The sequence below is a fragment of the Dama dama genome, chromosome 5 (genome assembly GCF_033118175.1).
Source record: "Dama dama isolate Ldn47 chromosome 5, ASM3311817v1, whole genome shotgun sequence".
Lineage (NCBI taxonomy): Eukaryota > Metazoa > Chordata > Mammalia > Artiodactyla > Cervidae > Dama > Dama dama.
This window is the reverse complement of record NC_083685.1, coordinates 92,364,319-92,378,455: the sequence shown is the minus strand read 5'-3', so window position 1 is coordinate 92,378,455 and position 14,137 is coordinate 92,364,319. Positions and strand designations below refer to the sequence as shown.

The following is a 14,137-nucleotide window of genomic DNA, read 5'->3' as shown; positions in this document are numbered from 1 at the left end:
CTGATAGACCCATGATGCACCAGGGCATATGCTGACCTGCCACCCCTCTGAGGCCTGACTTGGACCAGCATGGCCAAGGGCCCAAGGTTGGGGCAAGTCATGGAGCTAGGAGAGCTGAGCCGTCACCCAGTCAACTAATCCAGTGGAAGGGCAGGAGTTATGGAAATGCCTTGAACTATATATTCTCCTTACTTAAAAATGTAGTTCTTTCAAATATAGAAAGCAACTGAAATCAGTTCAGTATTGCTGAATAAAGGTCTACAGAGGATTTATTTTAATGAATATTAAGGGATCATATATGATCAGTACATGAACAGTTTGTATCTAAGTAAGTGTTTTTAAATAATTAGGGGCTAAGGGACCATACTCAATATTTTGTAATAACTTCTAAGGGAAAAGAATCTGAAAAAGAATAGATATATGTATACATATAACTGAGTCATTTTGCTGTACACTTAAAATGAATAGCACACTGTCAATCAACTGTACTTCAATTAAAAACAAAGAACAACTAAATCTTCAAAAATAATGAGAATAAAGGCAAACTGAGCCTTCTGTTTACATTTGTATGAAGATTAAGAAGCTACAGTTAAATGGCTTGAACAATTATAAACAAACAGAAAATGAATTAGGGGTTGAATATTATTGTTTGTTTTTAAAGGAGCTTAAACTGTTCTCCAAACTCAAGCTGTTCAAATTACAGAGTATGAACAGGTGGTATCTGAGCAGAGGCAACTGCCATGGCACCCAACTCAACTCAGCAGTGCTGAGGCGACACCGTCTATGTAGACCTGTCTTGAGGCATAGAATTCAAGTGAGCAGGGTGGGGCTGATGGAGGAAGACTTGCTGGGTGAGGTGAACAGAGCTTCTCCATACCAAAAAGATGAGCCTGTCTTTGCTTGCTGCTCCTAGGTTGTCTCTGCCCCAGCCACTACAGGACCCAAAATAATCAAGAGCCACTGTGGCTCCCTCTGCCCAGATGCTTTTCTCCTAGTCCTCCTCCAGCCCCAGCTCTCAGAGGTGCCTCCTCCAACCATCCAACCTAAAGCCACTACTCACAGAACAGAGAATATAAAGAAGATAAATATGTAAAGAATATATTTCGTGACTTCCCTGGTGGTCCAGTGGTTAAGAATTTGCCTTGCAATATGCTTCCCAGTAAAGAATCTGCCTGCAATGAGGGAGACTCATATTTGATCCCTGGGTTGGGAAGATTCCCTGGAGAAGGGAATGGCTACCCACTTCAGTATTTTTGCCTGCAGAATTCCATGGACAGAGGAGCCTTAAGGGCTACAGTCCATGGGGTCGCAAAGAGTCGGACACGACCGAACGACTAAAACACTTTCACTTTGCAATGCGTGAACATGGGTTTGATTCCTGGTTGGGGAACTAAGATACCATGTGCTGTGGAGAAACTCAGCCCACATGCCACAACTACTTAAACTTGCGCACTGCAACTAGAGAGTCAGTGTACTGCAACAGAAAGGTTCCACGTGATAGAGGGAAAATTCCATTGCTGCAACTAAGACCTGAAGCAGCCGAATGAATGAATAAATAAATATTTTAAAAGAATACATCTCTATAAAAATATGAAGGAAAATTCCATAGACAGTGAAGCCTGGTGGGCTACAGTTCATGGGGCTGCAAAGAGTCGGACACGACTGAGCAGCTGAGCACACGGCACATAAATACATAAAGAATATGATGAATATCATGCCCCTAAGGTATTCTTTCATATAACCTAGCTTTATACCCTGCATACTGAGGTAAAAATGATCTTCTAACTTATTTGTTACTTGTATGTTATCTGTCTCTTCTTACTAGAGTGTAAACATCATGAAGGGGAAGTCTTGTCTGCCTGTTCACTGTGGTATGCGCCGTCCCTAGAATAAGGCCCAGGTACTTAGGGGGTGTGCTCAATGGAAAAAAATGCTTTAAATAAATGGATGAATGAATTAAGCTGCCAGATCATCATTCTGTCCTCAAATAGGGGAAACCGGTGGTTTTACTTTTATGTAGTGCCTCTGGACTAGAAGGATATGTGGTTTGATCCACAACAAAAGCGAGGGGAAAAGCCCTACCCCAGCTTCATCTCACCTGTTCTGCCCCCACCATGCTGATTGGCTTGCACTTGAAGAGGTGGGTGATGAACTTGGGAATGAAGGAGCTGTGGATAAAAAAGAAGTGACAGATTAGGCTCATTTTCTCTTTGGTAAAGAAATGCAGAACTTTTTTTAAGTTCCTATACTTCCTTCTAAAGAAAATGGAGAATTTAAGTAGCTATTCTTATATCCTACCAGCATGCATTCTTTTTCTTTTCCCCCTAACGAAAGCCCTGGTTTTATTTAGGTAAATCTGGCCTTGGGATGCTGGGGGAAAGCTGATTCCTCCTAAACAACAGAGGTGGATTCTAATTAGCCTCAGCCAGGCAGAGCCTGGGGTTCCTTGGGTGACTGCTGCTGGTGCTGACGATTTGAGGACATGCTCCAAGCCAGCGGGAGGGAAGGACTTCACTGCACGGCGGGGGCAAGACTCTCTTCATTTTTAGCCTGTTTGTGTGTTTGGATATAACATCTAGAGGTCTCATTTTCTCACTGTTCTAAGGATGAAGCCAGAGGCCCAAGGAGAGCAAGGTCAGTAAAGAACCTGGGTCCTTAGTAACATTGCTGAACCACTGCATCAGTCATCTTGGAATCTGTCCGATCTCCAGATTTTGGTTATATGAAATAAAAAATTCACTGTTTAAATCAGTTTGAGTATGATGAGTAGCTGAAAACATCCTAATGGATGTGACAACTGAATATACATTGGTGGTTATGGGATCTTAAATGTGAAAATAGGAAATAATTGCTAAGGGAGTAACTGTCAGATCAGGGAACAAAATGCATGATCTCCAAAAAATTTACTGGGGACTGAAGGGCAACCTGGGCCAGGTGGATTGATGATGCTCATCTGGGGAAAGGGAGAATATAATTTTAACAGGTCAGGAGGGTTTTTTTTTTTTTTAAGAAAACCCTGCAGAAGCCTGAGTAGGGAAGGCTGAGTTGCACTGCTGCTGAACAGAAGGCGTGGGAACCAGAAATGCCTAATATCAGGCCAGATTCAAAGACCAGGAGAACACAGGGCCTGTGACCAAAAGCAGGATATGGAGGTCAAGGTAAAGGCTGGCCAGCCTCCCCCTCTCCTCACTCTTCACAAGCTACTCTCAGGCTCATGCCCACCATCCTCTTTGCTCTCTCCACTTCTTTTCCAGAAGGTTTGTGCCACTCTGATATCCAGAGACCTCCTGGAGGGCCCACTGGCATGGTACTGGCACCTCCACCCCAGCGCATCCAAGATTCAGTCCTAACCTGGATCCAGGCTCAGAGACTAGATCTCCTCTGTGCGGTCATTCAAGTCAGAAGCCGCAGACTTGCCCTCAACCCTGATATCCAGTAAGTTCTCGGTTCTTCCCTCAATGCCCACATCCACCCCTCCTGACCGTCCCTTGGCTGCTGCCCTTCTCCTTCTCACTAGAGCTCTTTCAGTTGTTTCCTAACTGGTCTCCCAGCCTTCAGCCTCATCATTTCTAATCCATCAGCCATTATTGGGATTTATTTCAGATGCAAAATGATCAGGACCCTCCTCTGATCACAACTCTTGCAATGACTGCAGACAGACCTTCCTCAACTGTCCAGCCCCATCTCGCTGAGCCCTGGTACCCTGTTATTTGGGCTGGCTGGCCACATGCAGATCCTATGACTCTAGGCAATCTGAATCTTCTGTGCCTTTGCTCACACTGCTCCCTCTGCCTGGAATGCCTCCCCCACCGCCTTGCGGGTCAGGACACACACATATCTCCTGGACTCTGCTCAAGGACAGCTTTCCTGTGAAGCCTCTCCTCAGTCCCCTCCACCATACTCTGCAGAGAGTCCACAGACCTCCAACCTAATACATAACCTACTTGGTGATACTTATCTGCTAACAAGTCTATTTCCTTCCACTTGACTGTAAGGCAAATGAAGCCAGGGACCACGTCTACTGAGTCAAAGCACTGAACTCTGCAGTGGAACACGGTGGGTGCTCAAGGGGCTGCACGCTGAATGAACAATAAATAATAAGGCAGAAGCTAACACTTTTTAAATGTCGGCTTGGTACCAGGACTTCACCAGGAAGTTCATAGGACTTCTCATTTTTTTTTCCCTCCCAAGCACTATTAAGAGATCTGTCTCATCATCCCCATGACTGAATGGAGGAGAATCCACTGAGTGGATGAGGGAAGTCACTTGTGGTTCAAATGGTAGTTTCCACCAGGGGGCTAATCTTGATGTCTATATAGCAGAGACTGTTGTTGCTTCAGAGACCAATAGTGAGATAAAAGCTAGAGGGAAAGAAATGTCAGCCCCAGAGATCAGATCTAGAGGAAGGCCAGCTAACTGATCAGGAGGCAGTGAGAACAAGGGACTATGTGGCATGGATTCTTCCTGCTCTAAACTAGAGGCAGGCCAAAAAGTACCATGAGGCTGAACTACAGCTAACTGCAATGGCACACAGTTTATAACCTAAGTTACTTCAAACTAAGTAGGTTTTGATCATGTGCTTCATCTGGCTCTGTGTGCTGGACTATAGGGGGAGGGGTGGGGAAAACATAAGGATCAGGGACACGTCTTTGGGGGAAGAGTTCCAGCAATGTGAGGGGTAACTGCCAGGGGCTCCTCCAGACCCTCACAGTGCTGGCAGTTGACTGCTCTTGGCTGAAGAAGGGTGTTCTCACAGCCTCCATCTGAAGGTTCTGGTCTTCAGCTGGGATTTTAGTGATGAGAGGGTACCATGGCTTAAATTAAGGATCCACTTTCTAGATTACAGGTTAAACTTTTCCAGATGTGAGAGATGGCATCCTATGCCCAGCTTCCCCAATATGGGCTTAATGTGAGAGCCAAGGGCACTGAGAGAAGGTGAGGCTGGTGCTGGGACTAGTGAAGTAAACAGACCCCTTCCTCGCTTTAACGTCAGCTCCATCAGGCTCCCGTGCAACCGCACCGGAGAGTCTTGGCCACAGTAAATTTTTATAGAGACGTTGTTCCTGCTGGGAGTTATGGGGAGTGTCCCAGTGTGATTTATCAGCAGGACTTTTTAACATGCGCTGATGAGCACCCAGAGAGTGGAAGGGATGTCAGCTCCCGGCCCATCTGCTGTCCTGCACACATTAATGCCTCCCGGGAGGGTCCACTTGAGCCTTTCCTGACACCCTGGGAACTGAAGCTCAGGCCACAAGCCACTTCGTAATTGCTGCTCTTTAGGGGCTCGTGTGTGAGGGGGAGGGAAAGCCTTAATTGAACACAAACTGAGAGAGATCTAGGGAAGACAGAAACTTGGAGCCCTAAACCGTCCTCAGGGACCTGGATGAGAATAACCTCACTTCAGTAGCTTGGACGGGGCCGTTCTTCCCAAAGCCTTTCCCGGCGAAGTCTGCCAAAACGCTTGTTTGATAATTGGTCAGAGGAGGCACTGACCCTCCATGGTGTCCAGCCTTGGGGAAAACCGTGCTATAGCCAGATGCAGACTGGCAAAGGACCGAAACATCTCCCCGCTTTAAAACAACAAGCCAGAAGCAGCCGCACAGGAGGATGTGGCGGGAGACGCGCCGCGCAGTGTTCACGCCACCTACTTGGCAATGGACTGGCTCCTGGACTGGCAATGACTTGATCTTCCTGATTTCTAGTACCTTCCCTAGACTCATGGGTGTCCACAAGTGGATATACTCTGGTAGCCACAGTAATAAGTGCTATGGGCAAGGAGGAAGAGAAGGCTCAAGAAGAAACAGAACTCACGGTTCCCATCCTCAAAAGGCTTATTATCCAGAGAGACAAAATACATACATGAAATTGCTGAAAACTAATTTTAATTATCCAAACCTGGGGGAAGGCAGGGGTGGCAGTATGTCCATGTAATTCAAATGACAGGAGCCCCCTGACTCCTTTCTGCCTGTCTTGAGGGGGTGGATGGTTGTACTGCTGTTACTGTGATTTACCACATTAAGTAGCAAATTTAGTGTGATTAGTATGCTTCTCTGGGGTACAAAAAAACTAATTGGATGGTGGAGACACCTAGATTGGGTGCATGCTGGTGGTCAGCATAGCATTCAGACCCATCCAGTGATGTGGGTGTTCGGGACTTACTTTGCAAATTTAATGCAGAACTGCGTGAAGTATTTCCGCGTGGAAGCCAGGTTGTCACGGATGATGGGGACGTTCTGTTTAATGTGAAGGATGACTGAGGTGACATAGGGGCTCTGGTCACCAACATGCTCCACATTCTGCCACTGCATCTGAAAATGGAAACAAGGCGGGAAAAGTCTTCAGAGCCTGTGCAGGAGAACAGCTTTACCCGTTACTGGGGAAGGTGCGGGGACAGGTGTATAATATAGTGATTCGCAGTTTTTAAAAATTGAAGTATGGCTGATTTACAGTGTTGGGTTCGTTTCTGAATGATTTTTAAAGGTGATGCTCCACTTATAGTCATAAAATACTGGCCATATTCCCTGTGTTGTACAATATATCCTTGTGGCTTGTTTTCTCTGCTTTCTTTGGTAGCTTATTTCTTCTACTTTTCTACCTAACTGAAAATTTCCATAATCAAACATTAGGCTCTTACTCCAACAGTCTTTGAGATTATGTGGGATTTTGATCAAGAGAAAGGAAAGAGCATCTCTGTAAATATGAGAGGTCAGAGGTTAAGACAGTGCGTGGGTAACAGGGCAGGGGCTGTGCAGATGGCTGGTTTGGAGCATCACTGAGAGGTCCTGCATAGCCTCTGACCAGGCAGGCTGTGAACAAAATCAAGAGGCCTGAGACTTCCCTGGGGGTCCAGTGGTTAGAATCCACCTTGCAAGGCAGGGGACTTGGGCTCGATCCCTGGCTGGAGAACTAAGACCCTGCATGCCACGGAGCCACTAAGTGCGTGTGCCACAACCGGAGATCCCGCAGGATGCAATGAAGATCCTGGGTGTTGCAAGAAGACTGGACGCAGCCCAACAAATAAACATACTAAAAACAAAATAAAAAAACGAGAGACCTGCTGGGCTCCAGTGCTCACAACCTGAGGACAATTAGGGGAAATGCTCTGAAAAACATGCACAGTAAAATGGAAAAAGCAGCAGGGGTGTGATCTCCCCACCACCACCTCACCCCAGAAACACTGGAGAAGAGGGGCGGTACCAGCTCCCAGCCTGCTTCACACCACCAGCCAGGACTGAGATGGGGTTCCGTAGGGTCAGCCTCTCAGAAAGGAGCTGGGCTGCCTGTTAAAAAGATCCTGAGCCGAACACAAACTGTATAATATGTTCATAGAAGGAAGGCAGTCTTTCTGAGGCCTTGATGTCTCTGGCAAGAAAATACTATTTTTATAGAGATCCTGGGGAAAGGAAAAATTCAATCCTGAGAGAATGTGTTTAAAAGAATCATATTGTACACGGATGATCCCCCAGCTCCTGGGAAGCTCAAATGACTCTATGTTTTGTCCTAATGTTTCTTCACATCAACAGTATTTTTGGCCTAAAAGCTTCGGGTCTGTGTAAGCAAAGAACCATGCAAAAGCTGGAAGGCACCTCCATCTTCATTTTACAGATAAGAAAACCAAGGCCCAGGTACATGAAGTCTATGTAAGCTTTGATAATGAGGCTCCAGAAAGAAAAGGGCCTCTAATTTTTTTCACTGGGGGAAAAAATAAAAGCAAAGAATGCAGAGATGGTAGAAAAGTCTAATATGAACTGACTTTATATTCTAATGCTTTGGCTACTTCTAATGTTTTCCTCATCCTCTTCTATTTTATTCAAGAGACTTCTTTTCCCATCTGATACTAAAGATGTGACCCACTCAAACAACAAACCTCCCAGGGGGGCTTAAATAAGCTCACAGGGTGAGGTCAGAATTGGCAGGTGCTGTTAGCATCTACACTTCATCTTCCACTCCCAGCTCATCAGCAGCTTCTCAGCAGAAGTCCCCCGGGGAACGAACAGCACAGTGAACTCCGCCCTCCACCGAAGGCAAAGCTCATCCATAGTAACACTGCTCTTTTCCAAGTTGGCAGCAGTTGACGTTTCAACAGCCCAAAAACGTAAACAATTATCTAAGCACGATGGTCCTCCATTGACAGAAGACGACCACAGCGGGAGGTGGTGACATGCCCCGTCACTGGTTACAAAGCAACTCGGTGGGGGGCGGCGGGCAAGACGGAGCTTGCGGTTTGAGAGTTCAAGTTACCGCTGGAGAGTTGCCTCCTCTTGATCACCATTGGCCATGTTAGTGTGTGTCCTCATTGGGAATCTAGGTGAAAGATCCGATTTTCTTGAATACTTAGGCCATTTTGAACTCCATCGGTCAAGATAAATGAAATACTGACAAAAGTCAAATGGATTCATGAGTTTAAATTTAAGTCAACCCAGGACTTCCCTGGAGGTCCAGTGGTTAAGACTCTGTGTTTCCACTTCGGGGGACAGGGGTTTGATCCCTGGTTAGGGAACAAAGATCCCACACACCACTCGGTGTGGCCAAAAATTAATAAAAATTAAAAAAAAATTTAAGCCAGCTTGTGGAATAAGAAAAGAATTTAAAGTAATGGAAAACAACGAGAGTTGACATTGTTCATACTATTCTTTACAAAATGAGCAAAATACAGCCAGCAGTGACGCTGTCCGGCCACAGCCTCGGATGGATGCTCTGCCATCTTCCCCCTTGATGACTTGGGTTTGGGTTGTAACTCAAATGTCCCAGTGTACCTACATCAAGACCTACTGTGTGCAGGTCATTTGGCCTGGCATTTGGCACACATCATCTCCTTTGCTATTCAGACATGATCTTACCCACAGCAGTCTTACTGACAAGGAGAACGAAAAAGCTCAAAGAAAAGAGGCCCAAAGTCACTCAGCTGATCAATGGCAGAGTGGAGGCAGCCCAAGCCCATCTTAAACCCAAGCACTACACTGGGCTGCTTCCTAGACACATGTTAATTATTTCAAACAAACAAAAAAAAGTACTTAACTCAGCTTTAGTTCAAGGGGAGCCCAGTTTCTCATGGAGAAGCTAATGAAATACACAGTGATCAAGGGACATAAAACAGTAGCTTGCACTGGAAGAACAAACATCCTGAAAAGCCATTAGTGGAAATAAGACTCCAACTTTTCCAGGTGAACTTTGCATCTGACCTTTAGAACCTCATACTTCACAGAACTCCATACTTCAAGATTTTTCTTCTGTGCTTTTTGTGTAGAAGGTGGGGTGGGGTTGAATACTATTGGTGCTATTTGAACAAGAACAAGTTTGCAAAAGAAGCAGTAACTAAGATGTAGGGTTGATAGAAACAGCAAGCAAGGAAATGATCTATGTACAATACTAGAGTCCCAGGGACCCCACACTTAGCCTCAGGGGGAGGTTGTGGGGCTCAGGGCGTTGCCAGCTTCTGTGGTATTTTGGTGCCTATGGAAGGACAGTGTGGTAGCCCCTCACAGGGAAGGCTGGGGAGATGCCCACAGCAGTAGAGACCTCTGACTCACCCACTGATCAGAGGATGGGGCTCCACATTAGTTGACTATGGCATGTGTGTTTCTCCATGGCTATGTGAAACTTGCACAGAGGTCTCCTGAGAAATTAATTTTCTTCAACCGAGAATTCAGATTCTCACATATTCATCTTGATCTCAGAATTAAAGCTATACAAAGCAGACTCAGACCTGTGGAATCTGGGAACATTGCAGGCGATCAGAGTCTAGTGTTACGGGCAAGGCTGCTGGGATGCTGGCCCCAGGCACATGCACAAGCACACGCTCACACCTCATGTATGTCTGGACTACTTTTACTCACACAACAAGCGTGTGCTGTTTTTAGGCACCTTCCCCAAGTATAGCACTCAACTAAGTACTGTGTGGGGAATAAAAAAGAGGCAGGAACATTCTACCGAGCACCTACTATGTACTAAGCACCATGATCGACATTTTCCCATGAACCTACTGCTTATGACAATTATGCAGTGAAGGAGGTATTCTTACTCCTGCTTCATGGATGATAAGACTGATGTGAGGACAGTCAGGGACTAGCCTAATGAACTGATAAGTCTGCAGGGATGAGATCTAGACATTGGTCTGACTAACTCCAAAGTCCATGTTTTTTTCCACTTTATCATGCTGCTTTCCAAAATAAGTGTTACCACCTGAAATGAATTTGAAATTAACTAAGGAAATTTGGGGCAAGCAAAATCTGTGTACAGATGAGCCTGTCCAAAGTAGAGGATGTGGTGGTGTTGATGGCAGTGCAGAAGAGGAGGAAAGGATGACTCTTCTCACTCAGGGACACACATTCCTTAACTCTGGGAGGAAAACCAGTAAGATCCAGGATAGAAAATGGAGCAATAAAGGCTTACGAAGATGTAGTTGTTGTTTTGTTTTTTTTTAAATTCACTGCTGGGCCAATGGGAAGGTGAATTTGTATAAGCTTTCTTAAAGGTGATTTGAAAATATCTATCAAAAAATTTTGGCATTTTACATAGTTTTAGATCTCTGCAATTCCTTTCTGGCAACTAATCTGAAGATAATAATTATGAATGCTCAGAAAACACACACCCACACAAAGTTGTCCATTGCTGGACTATTTATAAATGTGAAAAATCGGAAATAGCCTAACATCCATCAAAAGTGAAATGATTACATATATGTCAGGGGTAACAGATGACAGTACTTAAGACGAGGCAATCTAGAGCTGCCAGTCATGAGTCCTAACATTGTTTGTGCAACCAGCTAAATGCATGGCTTGGGCAAGTGACCAAACTCTCTGAGCCTCAGTTTTCTCAGCCATAAAACTGGGATGATGATAACCTCTATAATCTATACAGTTAAAGAAAGACAGTGTATGGGATGCTCTTACACAGTGCCTGGCATGTATTACTTCCATGGTAAATGTTAACTACTGCTACAATTTTAACAGTAAATACTCTGTACTATGGAGTACTATGCAATCACTAAAAATACCACAGATTCAGATCATATGGCCCAGAAAACTATTAAAACCTGCAAAATGAGAAAAAGAGGCTATATACTGTGTAAAGCATAAGCTTGTTTATTTAAAAATAAATGCATAGGGTTTTCCTGGTGGCTCAGTGGTAAAGAATCCACTTGCCAATGCAGGAGACATGGGTTTGATCCCTGGTCTGGCAAGATCCTACATGCCACAGAGCAACTAAGCCCACGCATCCCAACTATTGAACCTGTGCTCTAGAGCTCAGGAACCTCAACTACTGAGCCCATAAACTGAATTACTGCCCTAGAGCCTGTGCTCCACAACAAGAGAAGCCACCATAATGAAAAGCCCTCACACCGTAAATAAAGAAAAACCTGCATAGCAACGAAGACCCAGCACAGCCAAAAATGAAGATAAATAAAGAAAATATAGGCATAAAAAGAAAGACTGAAATATGTTTGTTAATTAGAATTATGGGTGGTTTAAACTTTCTTCTTTTTAAAAATCTGTAATTTTCCATAATGAAGGTAATTTGCTTTGGTCATAATAAAAAAAAAAAATCTTTTATGAAGAAAGATGTGCCTTGATTATAGATGGTAGATGGAAATGAGGATTTCTTAACCATGGAGTCCTGTGAGCCTCCTGAAACAGATCTACATTTCAATAACTGAGGGAAATGAGAACAGATTTGAGGATTGTTCTGGCTATTTTGAAATGTCTCTGGGGAATAGTAAGGCAGTCTCCTAAATGAGTACATGTTCAGGATCTTGAAATCTAATAGAAATTACTTGCCAGACTGTAAGGAAATTTAATTTGTTTAGTTTCTTCTTTCTGGTTTTTTTTCGCCCCCCCCCCCCCCCCCGACCTTAAAACTACCATTAATATGTTAAAAGCTAAATGTTTGATTCTGGACAGAGACTTAGATTCTTTCAACCTAGGGATGTGAGTAGCCCTAGGAAAAAGGACAGAGTGAGAAGGACCATGGGACCAATGGTTCCTTTTAAGGAAGCCAAAGATTAAAAAAAAAAAAAAATCCTACTTGTAAGGCCATACTCAGGCATACTAATTCTTCTTCTTCTTTTTTTTTTTTTAAGGAAACTTGAATTGCTTTCTTTAGCTTCCAATTTCTAGAAGGCTCAAGAATTACAATTATTCTGGACAACACATAAGATTGTGCTCACTGACCCTTTTCTGCCATATTCATTTTGTAGGATTGCAATCTTATTGTTGCCCTTTCTGTTACACAACATGTACATATTAGGGGTTAAAAGCTACAATACATTCCATGACTGAGTACCACTTTCTGTGACTGAACAGGCAAAGAAATTACACTGAACATCAGCATCTGGCAGAGAAATATGAATTCTCTTTTTTTTCCTCACCCCTACATATGAATTCTTAAGAATTCACAGAAATTACATTTAAAAGACAGAACTCTTCACATGGTTTCCACCAAAGCACTCCAAACAACTTCCTTCTCAAGAATCAGGAGATTCAGTTTTATTTTTGGCATTACTTTATAAAGCTCTATGGCCTTGGACATATTATGAAAAATAAAACTAAGTAACACACATGCCAGAATGATAATTCATTAGTTTTCTGGAGAAACGTGCAGAGCAGGCTGCAATACTTGGGTTGGCTGCTCAGCCTGTTTTCTTCCCTGTAGGAAAGTCTGGTGTCTGACTGAGAAAAGCTGAAGAGCAGTATCTAACAGGATGCTTCTGAATGCTTGAGGAGCTCATAGTGGAGTGAGCATGGAAACATGCTCATGTGAACCCACCAGTACTGAGCACACACTGTCATCATTCTGTTTTTAGGCAAATTACTTAGGCTGATGTTTGCCTCAGTTTCAACATGTGCCAAAAGACTAACTTATCCTGTAAGTGTGGTGTGTTACTGCACAGAGGAGAGATCTGAGTCTGAATCCTGGCTCTGTTGCATTTGAACTAAGAGATCTGATGAGTTTCCACTCCCGTATCTGTGAAACTGAGAAGGAACTAACACAGGAACCTTATATATTTGTCAGAATTAAACGCAATAATGCCTTTGGGTGCTGATTCCCGGTAAAGCGCTCCGTAAATAGCAACTTACTAATCATCTCACGGAGCTCATCTGAGAAAATAATGCAATATGGGAGGGGAAAGCGGTCTGAAGGGTAATTTTGACATAACTTATCAATAACACTATCTCAAGGTTATACAGTTTCAGAGAAACCACTAAAGTTCGCTTGTATTATGCTTCCTCCTTGTGGGTTTGGCCTGTTTAAAGCCGTTTCTGTGGATTTTCTACCAAATTTGCCCCTCTGTGTTGTTCTCTCCTTCACCAGCAGCAGGGTTCTTGCCCACAGCTGGGGAGTAAACAGCTAGATGCGTGCATTTCCTATTTCCAACTTCAATCTGCTCCAGGATGCTACTTGGTGAAGTAAGAATCCTGGTTACTAAGTACCACTGAGGATCATCACCTCATCCTCAACAACACCTGGATGTGCCTGAAGGCTTCAAGGCTTCTATGATCCTGCCATTTCCAATAAAGATGCCCAAGTCTCCTACTGTCTGCCAGCTCTACCCAGCTAAATCTGGTCAATAGAGTTACCACCTCTGTCTCATCTGGTCACCATTCTTTGGTGAAGTGAGTGTCTATAAACTTTTGTTCTATTCTTTCTGCTTTCTTCACCTTCAAAGTCATTCCAGGAGTACTACTGTTAAGCAAGTACTGTGCTGTGTCAGGGAGATAAAAAAATGATTAAGACAGCATTCAAGTTGTTCACAGCTTAACAGGGGAGACAGAGATAGAAAAAATAATTGTACAGCAAAGTAGAGACTTAATATAAGTGCCATGGTGTCTTGAGGGAGAAAGATACTCTGGATGAGACAAAGAACGGTGAACCCGAAAGACACTCAAAATAGCCAAAACAAAATTGATAAAGAACTAAGTTGGAAGACTCATACTTCCTGATTTCAGGACTTACTAGAACTCTACAATCATCACAACAGTGTGACCCTAGCGTGAGAACAGACACATAGATCAACGGAATAGAACCGAGAGTCCAGAAACAAACCCCTATACTCATGGTCAACTGATGGCATCACCAATTCAGTGGACACAAGTCTGAGCAAACTCCGGGAGAATGGTGAAGGACAGGGAAGCCTGGC

The 14,137-nt window shown here is 44.0% G+C and overlaps 1 protein-coding gene across 1 annotated transcript in view; it reads right to left on the bottom strand.

The window, feature by feature from the left end:
- The window catches only part of VPS53 (VPS53 subunit of GARP complex), a 122,710-nt gene that overhangs the window by 15,947 nt on the left and 92,626 nt on the right, over positions 1-14,137 (bottom strand). The window contains exons 18-19 of the mRNA XM_061143030.1: positions 6,160-6,308; positions 2,099-2,168 (exon numbers count right to left, since the gene is read on the bottom strand). Coding sequence (XP_060999013.1) covers positions 2,099-2,168; positions 6,160-6,308 — 219 coding nt within the window. The remainder of the gene's footprint in view (positions 1-2,098; positions 2,169-6,159; positions 6,309-14,137) is intronic.